The sequence below is a fragment of the Aotus nancymaae genome, unplaced genomic scaffold (assembly GCF_030222135.1).
Source record: "Aotus nancymaae isolate 86718 unplaced genomic scaffold, 86718_ANA_hifiasm-v0.15.2.pri h1tg000029l, whole genome shotgun sequence".
Classification (NCBI taxonomy): Eukaryota; Metazoa; Chordata; class Mammalia; order Primates; family Aotidae; genus Aotus; species Aotus nancymaae.
The window spans coordinates 32,629,832-32,648,616 of NW_026988442.1; the positions used below are offsets into that span (position 1 = coordinate 32,629,832).

The 18,785-nt window shown below is 43.1% G+C and overlaps 1 protein-coding gene across 3 annotated transcripts in view; it reads right to left on the minus strand.

Moving 5' to 3' along the window:
• Positions 1–18,130, minus strand: part of ZNF217 (zinc finger protein 217) — a 29,089-nt gene extending 10,959 nt beyond the window's left edge. For 2 of the 3 annotated variants that reach the window (XM_064382537.1, XM_021669116.2), the window contains exons 1-2: positions 18,055–18,130; positions 1,902–3,663 (exon numbers count right to left, since the gene is read on the minus strand). In XM_064382537.1, coding sequence (XP_064238607.1) covers positions 1,902–3,318 — 1,417 coding nt within the window. In that variant the 5' untranslated portion in view covers positions 3,319–3,663; positions 18,055–18,130. Of the gene's footprint in view, positions 1–1,901; positions 3,664–14,207; positions 14,252–18,054 lie in introns of those variants that run through there. The other variant, XM_064382538.1, reaches the window with a different exon arrangement.
• Between the last annotated feature and the right edge of the window lie 655 nt (positions 18,131–18,785).

Sequence of the window (18,785 nt, forward strand, 5' to 3'; positions counted from 1 at the left end):
TGTGTTTAAAGCCTCTTTTCATGATGCCATTAAGACATGATAACGTGTTTTCTAGATTGCTGAAAACTGAAGATTTGTATTTGTAGTATGGCTAAGTGCCAGTTTCCTGTGTCCCAGAAAACTCAAAAACATTCTAAAGATTTGATACACAAACTACACTTCTCATGTCAATCACATGATCAGAAGAAAAGGAACTGGCACTGGCTGAAGAGCGGGTGAAGGAAGAGTCCAATCAACTGTGTGGGCAAATTCCTCATGGGTCTCACACACACAGTTCTCCAAAGGCTTCAAACACACAGTCAAGTTACACTGAGAGGAGGAAAAGGAAGTGTGTGTTTTAACGGAGGATCACTTCCATAAATGCTTCCCTGGCCAGGCCTGGTGGCTCACGCCTGTAATCCCAGCACTTTGGGAGGCCGAGGCAGGTGGATCATCAGCTCAGAGTTTGAGACCAGCCTGACCAACGTGGTGAAACCCCGTCTCTACCAAAAATACAAAAATTAACCAGGCCTGGTGTCAGGGGTCTGTAATCCCAGCTACTCAGGAGGCTGAGGCAAGAGAATCACTTGAACCTGGGAGGCAGAGGTTGCAGCGAGCTGAGACTTCACCATTGCACTCCAGCCTGTGCGACAGAGCAAGACTCAGTAGAAAAAGTAGAAAAAAGAAAAAGAAAAGGAAAAAGAAAAGAGGGAGGGAGGGAGGAAGGAAGGAAGGAGGGAGGGAAGGAAGGAAAAAAAAATACATACATACATACATAAATGCTTCCCTAAGACCAATTCAGGTTCTGATCATTCATCTGTCAATTACGGCCGACCCATCAAGGGTCTTTTTCAACTGTTTTAAGCAGCAGGATCCTCTATTCAAACAAAATATTAAACTCTGAGAGGAGAAGCTCTGGCTACAGTGAGGATGGGCCTAACTCCTCTGACCCAGATAACACCCACCTGGGCTCAGGAATATTATGTGAGCATGCCTTCAGTGATCACCTTGTGTTTCTATAAATGCCATTAGTACAGTGAAAACTGTGCTGAGCAAACGAGCATGCCTTCAGTGATCACCTTGTGTTTCTATAAATGCCATTAGTACAGTGAAAACTGTGCTGAGCAAACGAGCTTTCTTGTGTCTTTGGTGTACTCATATTCCTTGTATTTTGTGACATCATTTGGGTTCCTAGGGTACCTATTAATGGACACTAGCTTGCCAGACAGAAAGGACAGGGTTCCGGACAGCACCAAATTGCTGCCCAAATAATATTGCTGCTCTAGTTGATCATCACTCCCAGTACTTTTTATGACTGCCAGATATTCACCACAGATAAGATCAGGAATGCCAGGAAAACTTATGTGAAGGCCAGAGTCTCTCAATGCTGAAACTACTGACATTTGGGACCAGATAATTCTTTGATGATGGGGCTGCCCTGTACACTGTGGCATATTGAGCAGTGTCCCTGGCCTCTGCCCACTGTAGGCCAGCAGGCACCCACGCGCACGTGCACGCACCCACACACACAGTATGACAATCAAAATGCCTCCAGACATTGCCAGATACTGACTGGGAGCAAAATCACCCCAGCTGAGAAGCACTGCTTTGGGGCTGGATGCACAGGTTATTTTAAAAAAAAAAAAAAAAAATGTGTTTTATTGTGAGCAAAACCTTAAAAAAAAAAAAAGGATTTTCAGAACAAGAAGACCTTTTAACTCAACCCTGTTATTACAGAAATGAGAAAATTAAGGCCCTGAGATGTAAAATGACTTACACAGAGTGATACCACAAAGAACCTGGACTTGGCTCTGGCAATCCAGACCCACTCCCGGCCAGCGTTGTCTGGAGATGGGAACAGAGGGAAAGACAGACAGACAGACACAAGAGGAACAGCATGGGGCAGAGACGGTGCAGCTTACCCAGATGGATTCCTTCGGGAAGCCCATCCTCAGATCCATCTTCAGAACCACCTTCCCCTCGATCCATGGCTCCATTTTCATCCAGCGGGGTGGCAAGGTCAGGAGAGCACGTCCCGGGCTGCCTCCCGTCCACGGACATGGTGGGCGAGTCGGCACCAGCCCTCCGGTCCTTCTTGTGGACCCTGGAGTGCAAGACCAGCTGGTGGTAGGTTCTGAAAGCTTTGCCACACTCGGAGCAGTGGGTGGGCTTCTCTTTGCTACTGTGTATCTTGGAATCCGCATCCACAGAAGGCGCCTCCCCGTGGGAGGGTCTACACTTCTCTTTATCTTGTGAGAGGCCTGTACAACCACCCTTACTTGTTTTGGCCTTTCCAGAACCTTCTGAGTTGCTCTTGTTCGCGCCCCAAATTTCTCCAAGCTCCTTTTCGGAACTCGAGTCGTCATTGTCGGTGCTTCCTTCCTGCCCCGATTCCTTCACTTCTTCTTGGCAAACGGCCACTTTTCCCTTGGTAGCCAGCTGCCAGGCCTGGAAGGTGGTGAACGGATCAAGCTGAGGTACGCAGCTGACGAGCTTCTTCCCAGTTACGGGGCGAGACTTTGGTCTTAAGTTTAAAAACTGCAGGAACTCTTCCCTCGAAGGTGGCATTCCCTCTGGTGGAGAGTCAGTCTGTGTGCTGCTGGGACCGGAAGCAGGTTTTTTGCTGTGCACCTTGTTGTGCTCAATTAGAGTTGCTTTATTTGGAAATAGGAAGCCACAAACCATGCAGATTTTGTAAGGATAGGAGATGCTCTCGGTCACGTGGACCTGGACGACCTCGTTGATGGTTGCTGGACTCTCCAAGCCTTGTTGCAGTTTGCTCCTGGCCCCCGATTTGCCGTTGTGTGTCCGCATGTGGTTTTTAAGAAACCAAGGCTCCTTGAATCTTCTGCCACACATGCTACACCCATAAGTGAAAGAATCCTTGTGTGTCCTCATGTGCATCTCAACATCAAAAGCGACTCTGAATGTCTGCCCGCACACATCACAGCTGAATTCTTCATTTTCCTTGCAATTCTTTTCCTTGGGAGGTTCTGCCGGCACTTGACTTTTATCAAGAGGACTAAGATACTCTGCTTCAACCCGAAGAACGGCTGGTTCACAAAGGGTGGGCCGGTGCTGCATTAAGACATGTTTATTAAGGTCTTCTGAATGTGTGAAGGTCTGGCTGCAGAACATGCAATCCAAGGCCATGTACCCCTCTATTTGGATGACATTTTTTTCTTGCGTCGCTCTGAATGGAACAACAGCGGCCCCTTTCATTGACAAGGCATCATCCATCTCCATTTGGCTGCCAAGAGAGCTGCCAATCACTTCTGGCCCATCCATGTACATCAAGAGGGATTGAGTTGGCATGTTTCCTGTCACTTTCGATTGCATATAAGATAATCTCAAAGTTCCGTTGGGGAATCTCTGGAGTTGGAATAAGGCCACTTGTAAGACTTGTCACTCAACCCCTCCAACAGCCCTGGGCTTCAGAAGTAGAGCAAATATTTATTAAAGAAGTTCAAAAGAAAGTGTATAGTCCTATAACTTCAGAACTTTTAGGAAGCTTGCTGGTGGTGTCACTGGTTCTTTCCACAAACAAGGCATACAGACTCCCCAGTGCTTTGATTCAAATATGAATCAGCACAAAACATTACTTCTCTTTGTCTCCATTGAATGAGTGCTTCAATTGAGCAAGAAGTCAATCCCAGCAACCTGGAGACAAGGGATTTCCAAACCCTAGAGGAAAAAAAACAGAAACGGTTAGCTACACGCAGAGCAAAGAGAAGGCTGGTGTGGATGAGTCATGTGGTCTTTTCCATGCAGCAGAGAAGGTACCTAATTCAATTGCTTCACTTTTAACTAATATATAGGGCATCCTGTTAAACACGCTTGTTAATTAAATCACTGGCATTCTATCTAGACAGTACACTTACTAAGTCAGAATTTCATCCAGTTAAAATCCAGTTTAAAACAGTGCTTTACTGACTTTAAAATGTCAACTTTTAGGTCAGAAATTGTTAAATTCAGCTAAATACATTTTAAAATGCCACCAAAATGCACACGTGGATGCCATCAAAAGCCTCCCTAAATCTAAAGACTGTAAGAATTGTGAAACTTCAGATGAAAAAATTCAAATGCTTTAAAAAATTTTAAATCCAGTATATATAAAACCACTTAAAATTTGTTTTATATAAAACCATTTAAAATTTGTTTTATAAACAAGCAAATCTGCAACCAAGAAATCTCAGTGCCCAAACACACCCTCAGAGAGTGCGCATACAGAGAACAACAAAATAAGCACAAAAATACAGGAACTTTTCCTAAAACTCCCACTCGAAAAATACGAAACACCTCAGAATGGCCACTCATCTTGGCCAGGGGAACCCTGATATATTTCGGTTCACTGGATATTCGAAACCTCAATCCACTGTTCAAATCCCCGCTTGCTTTCAACAACTTTCTGCCTTCAACAAGCACTGGGTGGGGCTTCCTAGTCCAAACAACAAGCAGGGAAAGACATACACAAAACTCCTTTGTGAAGGTATGGATTCAACATAAAATCCTCAACAGGGCCGTCTCAACATGGCTTAGTCTCTCATCAGCAAAGGGGTCCTCTCGTTTTTTAATCTACCTTTCACATCAGGCACTGGCCAGGTGGTAAATTATTTAGCTCTGCTGCTTCTGGTTTAGAAGCTATTTTTCACTCCTGTAGAAGAATTAACTTCTAAAGCCAAGACCCTCTACCTTTATGGCAAACACTGGATAGGCACTGTTTCTAAATAGTCCCAACTATTTCAAACTTAAGTCAGTTAATTCCACTAAAGAAAACCGAAAGGCATACAAACTACTCCCAGCAAAGTAACCATAAAAAACAAAACCATACGTTCTTCCCTCCCTCTACTTCCTTAAAGAGCAAGGAGGGCCTGCAGGCTCAGAGAAGCCAAGGAAACATCTCCTCCTCCTTTACACTCTGAAACAGAAATTCTCGTACTCATCTTTAGTTTTGAATAAACTAGATCTTTAACATTATGCTTTTCTAAGTAAGACTGCAGATCAAGGATTAGGGTAAAAGAAAAAATGTACTCAAGTCTTTACTTTGCTGCAATCACAATGGAGGCTCAACACATGGGCTGGTGACCAGCCTGGTGCGATACAACACTCCAGACATCCGAGTTCTAGTCTGGCTGTCACAACCTTAAAGTTGTCACTGCCACATACCACATCTTTCTATCATTTAATGCAGTTGGTTAAACTACAGGATGGCCTTTACAGTTCCAATATTCTGTGGTTCTGGGAATAGATGACATTGAAAAGAATATTCAATTACTCTGCTAATCAGAATGTTAAGTGATATCTGGACATGAGATTAACAACTTAGGTTTCTATACAAAGAAATCTAAGTTTAATTTGCTTATTCAACAACTATTTACTGAATGCCAGCATCTCAGGCAATGTTTTAACTAAATAACAGTACATCTCTCAGAAAAAGTTATCACACTCTGACAACACTGCTTTCCCTGGCCAAGAACAAAGACTCGTTTATTTGAGGTCCTTCCTACTTTTAGATGCTGAAATGCACTAATTTTTTTAAAAAGTGGCAATAGAAGTTTTTTGGGTTTTTTTTTAATGTTCTTATTTAGCAAAATCAAAGTTAGTCCCTTCTCAGGTAAGAATTAAAAGAAAAAAATCCAAGTTAGTCTTCTATGTCAGTTCTCAACATTATTACTGTATTTTAGAAACTTGACTAATAGGTGAAACTGTAATTTTGGGGAACTCCACTTCTCTATTGATATGCTTTCCAAAAAAGGACACCAGCTCTACACTCAGTCTCAGGATTAGAAATAAGATGTGAGGCAGGGCATGGGGCTCACGCCTGTAATCTGAATACTTTGGAAGGCCCAGATGAGTGGATCACTTGAGGTCAGGAGTTGGAGACCAGCCTGGCCAACATGGCGAAATCCCGTACCTGCTAAAAATACAAAAATCAGCCAGGCATGGTGGTACACACCTGTAATCCCAGCTACTCAGGAATCACTTGAACACAGGAGGTGGAGGTTACAGTGAGCCAAGATCACACCACTGCACTCCAGCCTAGGCAACAGAGCAAGATTTTGTCTCAAAAAAAAAAAAAAAAAAGAAGAAGAAGAAATATGATGTCAGTGCAACCCTATTATTTCCCATGCAGTGAAACAGCATAACTTAGTTACTGAAAAGATGTATCAATAGAAGATGTTTTGATTCCAGTTCTCAATTATCTGGGTTAAAGAAGTTACCATCACTCTCCACACTAAACGTTCTAGGATTATTTCACTGCTGGGTTTCAGTGGGAAGCGATCTTAGGAGAGAGGAAGCTTCCATTCTGCCTGAGACGGTGAACAGCATGGGAGAGCTGGAGATGAGGGCAGGCATTCTAGGCCAAGGGGCCTTCTTTTATAATCAGATGGGGAGGGAAACCCTCCTGGCAAAACAGCAGCAATTCTTTCTCCAGGGAAGCATCTGAGACAGACTCTGATAGTCAATTGTGCCCAACTGTCCTAGGCTCCCAGGGTCACAGCAATCCTTAGGCACCCCAAAGGTGCCACTGCCCAGCCCACCCTACCCCTCAAAGCATTGTCACAGCTCAAGGATGACTTCCTCTGAAAACTTCTGTCCAGATCTAAAACCATCCTGTTTGCCTGTAACTGTCTTTTTCTAAAAGTAACACCTCAGGACAGAAAGACTCTGCTGCCTTGTCCACTGCTGTCCCCAATGCCTGGAACAAGGTGCCTGTCACAGGGTTAGGCACTCAACACACAGCTGGTTTGAATAAACGCCATGGAATTAGCACACGTGTAGAATCAGTATGCACATGTTTGGCTGGAGTCACTAATCATAACTGATCAGAAACTAAAATTAACTTGCATGTTCCTCAAAACTTCTACAAGGCTATCAGTGGCTGCCATCTAATTGCCATTCTACAACTTCAAGAGTGTAATAAAAAAATCATATTTAATCACACCATAAAGTTGGTCAGCACAAGCAAACAAAACCCTGCACATTTGGATTTATACTCACGCCCCTTAACACCCCCCAAAACAAAAATACTGGGCATCCTAGGGGTATCTGACAGCAAATGCCTTCAGCTCTTGACTTAGAAACTGTAACGTAAGGAGACAAAACACTTCCTTAAACTCTAAAACAATGAATAATACTTTAGGTTTACATCGCTTAAAACCAATTTGCTAATCAGTAATCGTTAAAGTGGTTGTAACAATAAAGACGTTAATAACAGAATACAGTAAAACAGAAATTCTAATCTACCAACAGCAAATCACCATTCCAATTGAATGGGCGTGTGCACAAACACAACCCTTCCCAGAAGCCCCCATCTCTCCACACTCCTGCACACAGAAGTCAGCAGTAACCTGATGGCATTGCTGATAGAGGAAATCGTCTTTCTCGGCAAAGAACTGGAGGGGAAGAGAGGATATTATAACCCAACAGTACAATCTAAACGCTTTTAGTTTGCAAGAAAGTGAGCATTAGGAACACACTAAGCTCACTGAAAAGTACTTCACAAAATTTTTTTCCAATGTTTAAAAACATTTTAATCAGGCAAACAACAGAACTCAACCTTCACTCCTATACCCCCAACCCCTAAGGCAAGTGGTTATTCAATGTAGCCATATTTTGAGAGAATACTGGAGTTTAATTTATACTGGAATTATTTAAGTAGATACTTTTAAAATTTACCACAACATAATCTTTGAAATCCAGTAGGAACCATATTGCTAGAAGGGCCTGAAATCTTAAGTGTGCTGTTCTTTCTTTGGGTCACTAATTACACACTCATCTGTGACTAAAGCTACCATGAATTCTACCATTACCTGCAGATTCTGAAATAGCAAATACGACACATTATATATACAGTGCTTAATAAAAAGTACAATAACTGTGCTTAAGTACAACTATTTAGGTACAACAGCCACTTTGCTGACAATCACTGTAATTTGGGATTATTTTCCTTTACATCCAGATGTACTCAAACTGTTAACTTTTAGAAACAGCACAGCCTCTTTGTTTCAGTTTAGCAGGTATTCTTACATTGTTGATATGGAATATGTATCTACCATAATATGAAGCAAGGAGGTATTCAAAGTCCTCAAAAACACAAATATTTATATACAAGCAATTTGTCATACTCCTAACAAAGCTACTTTTTCCTAGTTACTAAAGTGTCCAAATAAGTAGTTATTAAAGCATTCAACTTAAATTGCTATTCCCTGGCCAATGCATCTGTACCCTGAAAACCACAAAATTATCTCCAAGATCTGGTTAGAAGTTTACACTTTTTCTAAAAGTTTTTCCTCTGTATTTTACACACAGTATTTTTTCTTAATCTGACAAGTGGAGAAAACTGCATAGCAATCAAAAAGCTACGGGGTTTTTTTTTTTAATTTTAATTTTATTTTTAATCCTCTAAATCCTTCAATACTATTTCAAGGAAATTACTACAGTCACACCCATGAGGCTAAATGGTCAATCCCACTTTCCTAATATAGCTGTGGAAAGATGCTTACAAATTAAGCAAAAGAAAAAGATTGGAATATTCAAAGTTTATATTTAAGGTTACAACCTAAACTCTTCAACCTGGGAAGCTCTTAAAGGAAATAATTTCATTTTGCTGCAATTGTTCAGAAATTACCTGTTTTAAATAGGATTAGAGACCAAAGTACTATAAAAATATAATCATATAGCATATTTGAGTGTCATTAACTAGAAACTGCCTGATTCATCCTAAATCAGTTAAGGGCAGTTAAGGGACCTTAATAAGAACTTAAAGTATAACATACTAGTTTTAGTTTCAATATTAACAGATACTGTAATCTGCAAAGTGGTTTTTAAAAACATCCTGATCTGAAAAAAAGAGTTATAAGAAAAGTGAAGTTTTAAAAATGTTAATTAAACAAGATTAAGCATTGCTATCAGTTTCTCCTATCACTACTACTTAACCAGCACAACCTTAAGTATTTGTAAAAATTTGACAGCCTAACTGCACCAAAAAAAGAGATTTCAGCAAATTAATAAAGTTTGTTAACCCATTCTGTCTTTACCTGCACTCTTTAACTCTCTGCAGTGAAAGCGCTGAACGTGTATGTGTGTGTACATGTATATACACACATCTGTATACACAAATAACTACGCCTATTACTAAACCGCTACACTACACACTACGCCACTTTTTCCAATGAGCGCTCTGAATTAAACCCAATTCAACTAACCTAGTCAAATACAAACTTAGGCAATGCCTTTTAAGGCATAAGGTCTTTCTTCTGTAAGATTTAAATATTCCCCTTCGTTTCTTTTGTTGACTACATACTAAAGTTGTGTATCTGGCTCTTCGCAGTCACCTGTTTGCTTTCAAAATCAAGGGGAAAAAGTCTCCTTTTAACTAATAATACAATCACTGTTCAGTAGATTTATAAACTGAAAAAAAAAACCCTATATTGATTACAAAAGAAAGAAAAACAATTCTTCTGGTTTAACTGAGTTGCTTTCAGTTATCCTTATTTGATATGGGTAGGAAAAGTAAGAGTATTACTCCTAATGCTGATTCAAGAAATGTCTAGAGTCTACATTTCCAGTCCATTTAACTACATTTTAAATTCCAAAGGTTTCCAGACACACCAGAAAATAATGGAATACCAATATAAAAACACTACACGAACCCGTTAAAAACCTAGCTTCCTAGTCTAGGGTAGCTTTTCTATAGGAAGTACAGGCATGTGGAGGTCAGAAACAGCTTTTGTGAAGCTTAATAAGAACAAAGCTAAGTAAGGAATCAAACTCACTCTCATAAAACTTATTCAGCTGTCTTTTCAGGTTTAGTAATTTTATTTCTCAACTTTATCTTAAAATTACCAAACTGTCCCCAAATTTCCAGTAACTCAGTTATGCTGATACCCTGGGCAGGAAGTAATGGAGATGTTCAAAACAGTCAGTCAACAAATGTTCAAATGGAAAGCATTCCAACGTTAAATATAAAAGGGTAATATGTGGTGGCAGCTGGCTAGTGGGGGCTTCCCCCCTATTTATCTGGAAGATAGATGTGCACAAGAATTGACTATGTCGTGAGCTGCAGATTTTAGGAAAGAATGGTCCCTGTTCTTCCACTTCCTTAAAGTCAGATTTCTATCTGCCCTCGTGGTCTAAATTCAAAAACCTTTGCCCCAGATACCACTGCAACTTTGTCTAACTGTATTACTGGCTGCAGAAAAATAATTCAGTTCACCTTACTCTAAAAACTGTAGTTCAGAGAAGTTTTTATACTGCCCCTAAAATGAGGCCATTAAGTGATATTCAATAATCAGGCTTCCTTCACCCGAATTTAAGAAAATTTCCTGCCGTCTGTGTGTAATACATTCTTTCTTCCACGTGCATGTAAACTAGCTAACGCCCCTCCCCCCCAAAATCTGGAGATGAGGTGTGCTGATCAAGACACCCCTCCATTGTCTCAAGTTTAATTTACATGCTGTAACCAAATCCTTCACTCTTTACAATATTTAACAAGATTGGGATTCCTTTAATTCCATTTTGGTAGCTGTTCTGTAAATACCTTTCAGGTTTTTACTTTTTAATATCCCAAAAATCTGAAAACTATTCTCTATATTTCAACTGTAGTAACTGGATTTAAAAATCTTATTACATTTATTTTACTAGTGGAATGCTCAGTTTATTTAACTGTCTCACCTTTTTCATTCTTACTTTCTAATTCTAAAGCTTGAAAATAGCCATTGCTCAGTACTTCAGCTTCACTTTCCCAATTTATTCATTAAACATTCTGCTCAGCGATTAAAACGAAATGGGAAATTAGGAATGAACCATTTAAAACAAATCACACCCAGCAACCTCAAAATCTGTAACATACAGGCCATATGGGCATACAGGAGATGGAGCAATTTGAATTTTTTTTTAAGCAAATGGAAACTAAGCTTCATATAAAACATAAAAAGGGTCCAGTCATTTACTTTCAAATAAGAGTCAGATAAAAGTAGCTCCTTTTTTAAAGTGGCATCTTTTAGGCAGTCAAGAGTCATTATAACTACTCCAAAGTTCTTATTCACCAATATCATGTTTGTGACAACTGTGAGAAAAGAAAGTCATTTTATAAAGTGGGAAAACAGCACATCTTTTGGGACCCCTGAGGCTCTAATCAGGCATCTCAGAATTAAGAGTCCTCCAGGGTTGGGAAATGGCTACCCTGCTGTGGCGAAAACATGCCATTTCATAATAAATGTTGTTAAGAGAGAAAAAAGTGATTAGCATTTATCTGCAATGAGGAGATAGAAGGACTTAGTCATTGCCAGGCCATTATATTCCTTAATTATTTCATCAGTTTATAAGTGACTTGATGATTAAGTCTTATTTTCAGATTTCCTCCAAAACAAGTCCACTGGAAGGGGATTAGGGGCTCCTATTTCTCCCCTGAAGTTTTCCTGCCAAAAATGGAGGCTTACAAAGAAAATGCAAATCTACCCCCACCTTAAAAGTAAAGGCAGTCAAAGTCAAAACCTTCACTGCTCCTCCTTCCTCCCCTACTACCTGGAAAAAAATGTTGAGCTGTTACCAAAATAGATTCCTCAGGGTAAAGGGGAGAAAAGTTTTCTACAAGTTTTTTCTAAGTGGTGTATTAGTTCCTTTTTTGGGGTAAGAAGTGAAAGGGAACACGAACCCAACACACAATTGCTAAACTTCGATCTCACAAGTTATTAAAAAACAGCAAAGGTCAAACTGCAAAGCGTTAGGAAGGTGTTGTGAAGACAAAAGGACTGAAAGAAGTGGGACACTAAAGCAAAGTATGTGTCCTTCACCAAGAAAGTCATATCTTGTCCTCTACTTCCTCCTTCTGTAGGCAAATAAAGACAGAATTCTAAAAGACTAGCTTTCCAAATCACACCAAATAATTAAAAATCCCAAACAGATTTATTAATCCCATTCTAACAATTAAAATAAATTATAAATCTGAGTTGTAACTGACAATTGAATTTTAAGTCGTTGCCTCCTGAAGTTAATCCTTATATAACTGATTAAAAATGGCAGCAACATCAGGATTAAGAAAAACAAAACAAAACGAAACACTATTAGTCTCTAGAACACTGAACAAAACAGTATCTAAAATAAATATGACTTCTCAGAAGGAAAAAAGTTATCTACCATTAAGGACACACCTTAAAAGTTTTTAGCACTCATTAACTAAGCAAGCACAAACTAGTGGCTTGCCTGTTATATTCTCAGACAAAAAGCAATGAGGTTATTCCTCTGCACTTGTCACTGCAGACACGTAAAGGCTTTTAGAAACTGCATCTATTACTCACTCTCTAAGTATCATAAAACTTAGCATTTTTAAGTCTCGCTTGATATCAAGCAAGAAACAACATCCACTTCAGGGGAAAGCAGTACAGTAAAATAAGGACATTGTAAACGTCCTTCTTGACATATACAAAAGAGAAGGTAAAAGTCCTCCTAAGACCCCTACCTAGTGGCCAGGCCTGGACGGCAGCTGTTGCTACCTCGCTTTTTCTTTTGTTGAGCTTAATCTCATGTCAAGTCATTCAACCAACTCAAAAGCGATGAAGACGTAATTGAATCAACCTGAACTAAATCAGACCTAGGCTTCTTAAAACATACAGCTTAATGCTTCCAAACGATCTAGAAAACTAGGAAACCTACCTACGCTGTGGGACACACAGCGGCCAATAACACAGGACCCCCAAACTGGCCAATGGACCGCTGCAACCGCCATTCCTCCGTGTTTAGGAATGTTCAACGCTTCAAGCCCCTAGGCTAATTCAGGAAGATAAACTGAGGCTCAAGGAATTTCGAAGTGGAACAATATCCCAAAGCCTTAAACCCTGAAATGACTATCCTTTTCTTGGGAGGAAAAAAAGAAAAAGAGAAAAAAGTTTCTGGGGTTCCCAGTGTGGCCAGGATGCCAGGGTCCCAGAAGTGTCCTTTTCTTGCTCCTGTAACTAAACCTGGCGGAAAACTCCCCGCCTGCTCACCCCACCCCCACCCCACCCGCCCAAGAATGCTTCTTCCCGTCGTCGGTGGCCCTACCCAGAATCCTAAAATGTGGGTTTCAACCCGGGCCTTAACGTCTTCCCAAAACCGCGAGACCCAGGTTCCAGCTGCGCGCCCCGCGTGCCGCGTCTTGCCCCTCGGTCGGGACCGCCCAGGTAGCCCCAAATCCAGCCTCCCGGGCCCCCAGCAGCGCCCTCCTCCCCTCCACCATCCCGTCCCGCTCGCAATCGGGGCCAAATCAAGAAAGAAGAGGGCTGTGCATCTGAAACTGAGCGGTTTCACCACTCGGCAACTCCTGGCAGAAACTTCCATTTAAAAAAAAAAAAAAAAAAAAAAAAAACAAGCAGCACTTTTGGGCTAGCATTTCAATCCTTCCTGCCCTTTAGAGATCCCAGTTCGGCTTCTAGCTGGCTCTGGGTGTCCCACTAGAATTGAGTTGTAAAGACATTAAGAGTTTAGAGGACATTAAGACTTTAAAATAAATATCTTCAAAATTAAAAGAGAGAGAAAAAAAACCACCTTATCGCACACATCCAGGAAACGCAGCCCTGCGCTCAGGGATGAGCAAGAGCCCCGGAAGTCTTGGGGACGGATTTTTGAGCACCCAAGGGGGTCACCCGGGCGCGCGTCGGGGTCCGCGGCCAGGCCCAGCCCCTCCCGCGGCCCTTTAGACGCGCCCTCCGCCCGGCCCTTGTGGACCATCCCTGCCATTGTTTGCGGGGGATGCCCGTCCGGACGCATTGTTTTGGCCGTTTCCAAATTGCCCCGGCCCCTCCCAGGCCATCGCGGGGGACCCCGCGCGGACGTCCACCTTCCACTCGCGCCCCGAGGCCGAGTGGGCAAAATGGGAGACCCGCCCAGCGAGGCGACCCAACTTTTCGGAACAGCCCCCCACCGCCCACCCCCGCAGCCCCCGGGTTCCCGGACCCCCGCTCGGGGCGGAGATTCAAGGGACCCCGCACCCCGAGCCCTTCTGAATCGTGCGGCGTGAGTGTGACGGCCAAGCGCGGATACAGCCCTGGTCGCCCGCACCTTCCCGCGGGCGGAAAAGCTGGAGCCGGCTGGGGAGGGGGCGCCCTAGAGGAGCGGAGAGAAAGCGCAGACGGGGGACTGGGGTCATCCTGAGGGGGACAAGACAACGAGAGCCGGGCGGCGCGGGAGCCTCCGCAGGGCCAGGAGGGCGCCCCGGCTGGCGCGGGCGGGGGGCGCGCCCCCTTTACCTGCGGCTCCGGCTCCTCGGCCATTTCCTCGCGCAGCGGCGGCCGGGACTGAGCTGACACCACTGGGGCCGGCCGGGTTTGAATGAGGAGGAGCGGGCGCGAGAGGAGGGGGCGGGGAGGGCGGAGGGAGGGAGGGAGGGAGGCGTCGCGGAGTTTCTATCGGCCTTTTGTGCGGACACCTCCCGGATTCCGCGCCCGCACCCGGCCCCCCAAAAGACACGGGGAGCTCCGAGCGAGGGGCGCAGCCATCCCCCAGAGCGCCTCGGGGCTTCGCGCCTCCAAGACCCCCTAAAAAATGAGCGTCCCCACCCCCACCCCCGCCCCCGCCCGGAGGATTTGGGGGCCGGGCTCACCTCGGGCGCGGGGCTAAGGTGAGCGGGGCGGGGGTGCGCACAGGGGGCAAAGGCGCGGGCGCCCCCTACTCGTCCGCGCGGGAACAGTGCAGGCGCGGGGGGTCCCTAGAGCCGCCGGGGCGCGGCGCGTCCGGCGCTGGGGGACTGTTGGGTCAGAAAGTGTTCAGGGAGCAGCTGTTGCGCCCTCCCTCGGCCCCGCCGCTCGGAGACGCCCCGCCCCCTGCCTTCACCGGCCGCCCGACCCCGCCCCGACCCCGCCCCGACGCCCACGTGACCAGCGCAGGCGCGCCCCCGCTCCGCCCACCGCCGCAGACTCCGCCTCCGGGACACGAGCGAGGGGCGAGCGCGCGCACTCCCAGGTCTCGCCCGGCGACTCCCGCGCACGCGCGCGCCGTGCCCCCCTCCCCGCGCCCCCCGTCCCGCACCCCTCCTCCCGCCATCCGGCTTAACGTGGCGGGCGCGCGCCGCGGCCGTAGCCGTGACAGGTACTCCAGGAGGCGGGGGGCCGCGAGGGTGTGCGCAGGCGCAGACCCGGGCCCCCATCCCCGCCGCCCCCTCTTCAAGGTGTGCCCGGGCGAGGGGAGGGGCCCGCGGTCCGAACCCCTGGGTCACCCCGAATTACAAACAAAAACCTTACGCTATTGCGCGCGAGTTAGAAGGCAGCTGTGAGCCAAAAACACCTCAGATTTTCTTCAAGCGTAAGGAAGGTCGAGAAGATAAACAGTTTTTAAATGAGTATCTTCAGAAAGCTATTTAATTGTTCTGGTTTTTTTTTTTTTCCCTGAAATGGCTGGGCTTGCGCTATTCTAACTTGAGATTTCTAAACTTAGCCCAGGTTCCAAGAATCTACTTGGTTTTGATAGAAACCCATTTGGAGGAAACCGAGGACAAAAAAAGTGGGGACAAAAAAAAAAAAAAAAAAAGAACTACCCTTTCCCCCTTCCCCCCACGCCCAACTCATTTAAAGCGTTTCCCAACTGTTTTTTTTTTTTCTTGCTGAAAAAAAGGACAAAAAAAGGTTCTGATTCCTGAGGCCTGTGATATTCCCCCATTTTAAGGAAGCCTCAAGGAGGAACCATACATAAAACAAGCACATCCCCAATTTTTCTGCCCCAAAATGCCAATGTGAAAGGGATCTATGCAAGTCGCTACCAACAAAATAGCCAAGTATTTATTTTTGTACTGGCCTTCGGCACATCCAAAGTGAAAAAACTTTAAAACACATCAAGAAAAGCATTTAAAATATATTGTTTCCTAAATCAAAAGAATGCACTACAGAAACGATCCGGAGCTGGTGAGCAATGCAGTCCTTAATAAATAGGAAAAGGAATTTGAGAAGACAGCTCAGCAAAGGGGAAAAATTTGCCAAGTGTCATGTTTTGCTGTCATTTTATATATAACTACTAACCTCACATATGGTCTGGTTAGTCTTTTTTAAAAAGGAAGTGAATCAATTACTTACTCACACTTAATTAATTAGCAGTGCCAGAAGTAGATTCTTAGGCCAGCACTAAAAAACTAAATTGGGTAAATTTTTTTTTCACTCAAATCCACTGATACTGATCACTCAGTAGTAGGATTCCTTTTCTCACAAAAGATGAACACCTTTCTTTAAAATATATTTTTTAGTCTTATTGTCACATTTTAAAACACAGCCAAAAACACTCTTCATAAACAAGAAACTTCATTTAACTTTATGAAAACAAATGACTATGCGCCTTGCTACACAACAAAGAAACTATGAACAAGTAGAACCAGGTTGGGCCTTAAATGTAGCCTTATTCTACATGTTAATGGATAACCTTTGAACTCTGAGACCTTGAATGCTGTAAACACAATAGCGCTGATAGTTAAAAATTCTAGTGTCAAAATCGAAGAAAAAGAAAAGTCCAAACTTTTCAGGAGGAATAAGGAGACAATCAAATATTTTGACAAATAATCGTTTCAGTAAGAACAAGGAGATTCCTGGCTCTCAGACCTTGTTGCTACTGAATTATTTTCTGAGCATAAAAGGTTGTGCTTTTTTTTTCCCCTGTGCCCTCCAAAGCTACCACTTTGTTCACGTTATAGCATCATGATGTTAGTTTCGCCGCCTCCCTTAAAAAAAAAAAAAGTACCTTATTATGTCGTAGCTTTTAAAAATTGAAAGATGATTGTATTCACTGATCTATCTGCTAAGAGTTTTATTTATATGTGATCCTCCTTATGTTTGAGCAAAGAATTACAAAGAACCTCGTCCTGGAGATGTGCCAACAACACTGGGAAATCGTTTCAAAATTCTGCCAGTGACTGACTGCTGGGTTGCAAATACATACTGTGTTTTCAGAAGGACATAGAAGGATCTGAATTCGCCCGGGAGGGCTTCCCGGAGACACACTCTTCCCTTAGAATGTGAGACTCATACTTAACGTTTATTTGGAAAGCATGTAGAGTTCAAACAATTAAAATATGGAAACTCCAAAAGTAACAGGAAAACGCTGGAAACATTTGGTTTTGTAATAAAAGCTAAGAACTCATATTGCACAAAGTGAAAACTGAAAATCGAACGTTGGTCTTCCTACGCTTAGCTCCACCCACAAGAAATCCAGCTTCGCCATCACTCCCTGGTTAGACCATCTCTAAAGGAGTCAGGTGCTACTAGACGCCAGCAACAAAAACAAAGAATGGAAGCAAAAGAAAAGCTCTGCACATGTTACTTGGGGAAAGGGCGGAAAAGCCCCACTTCACCTCGTTTTCATGCAGCAGACATCAGCTACACCTCATTTTTCACAATTATCCAAACAGGCCCTCCTCCTTAAGACATACTTCCTAGTATGCGCTTATAAAATCACACCATTATCTCTGATTTAATCCTAGTGATATCAGGCCTCTCCGTTTAGCTAACATCTGATTTTCTATCAAGATCCTGCCAGTCACAGCATGCTCAGATCTAGTAACATAACAAAACCAAAAAAAAAAAGAAAAATAAACTTCTGACTTGCTGTGTTTGACACTTATTGGAATCATCTTTTGAGACTTAGCCTTAATTAGAAGAACAGAATGCAGTATGATCTTCTTATTTCACAAGCATTTATTTTACTGTGGAACTATGATAGAAAAACTATTTGGAAACTGTATGTAAATCCCTGGAGCTGAAACAGAGCCAACATAGATATGGGACTTAAAAGAATTCAGTGTTCAGAGCAGGAAAACCTGAAAAACTGCAGTGAGGACTTAGCAGGAAAAGAACATGAAAAAGTTAGGCAAACCTGCCAGCATCTGCAAACTACAAAGGACATTTGAGAAGGAAACAGGGACAGCCCTCTGAACAAGTCTGAATGCACTACAGTAGGAATAACAAACAACTCTTTTCTATTAAGTTTCTTTAGCCCATGCAAGTCACTGCTCTGTAAAGTATCACAATAATATACAATCAAAATATATATTATATATATACATACATATATATATACATACATACATATATATATATATATATATATATCAGAAATTACCTTTCAGAAGAGAAGGCAGGGTCTGGAACCTGAAAACTCTCTAGGCCTTCACTCTACGTGGCTCCGAAGAACACTGGAAGAGATGTGATTGCTGGTTTTTATAAGCAAACCAAAAAGGGAGGGGTCAAGAATAAGACTCAATTTAAATAAAGGTTTCAGAACCCTCCCAACTTGATTGCATTAGTCAATCTTGATAAGGTTAACAACATTTTTTAACTGGATTTATCCCACTGGTGCATTCGATGAGTGCCCTCCCCCACTGCAAGCACAACTTATGACTCCACTAATATTCTGGATAGTTTTCTGAAATTACCTTCACTCAAAATGTTAACATAAACTGCCTTAAAAACTGCACACAAAACACCACACTGGGAACACCTCTTTAACATTTTCTGCCTTCATCAGATATTCCAAACGAGAAGCTTTGGAATGAGGGACGGAGGGGAAAGAAGCTGGTTAACTAACATTAATTGAAATCCAATTATTATTATCTCCAGCCAAAATCTTAAAATCAAATCAGGATATTTCATCTCCGTCTGCCCCACCCTACACAGACCTTGAATCCGTCAGCAAACCCTCATATGTCTCAATTTTGTCCATTTATCTTTATCGCTAACAAAAGCCTACACCAGGGTACCAATGGCAGGTGCCTTGCCAGCGGACATGGACCCTGCTATTGAAAATGTGTTGGGAAGGGAGAGATCCCGATGAGAATTATGTACATTTAGGAG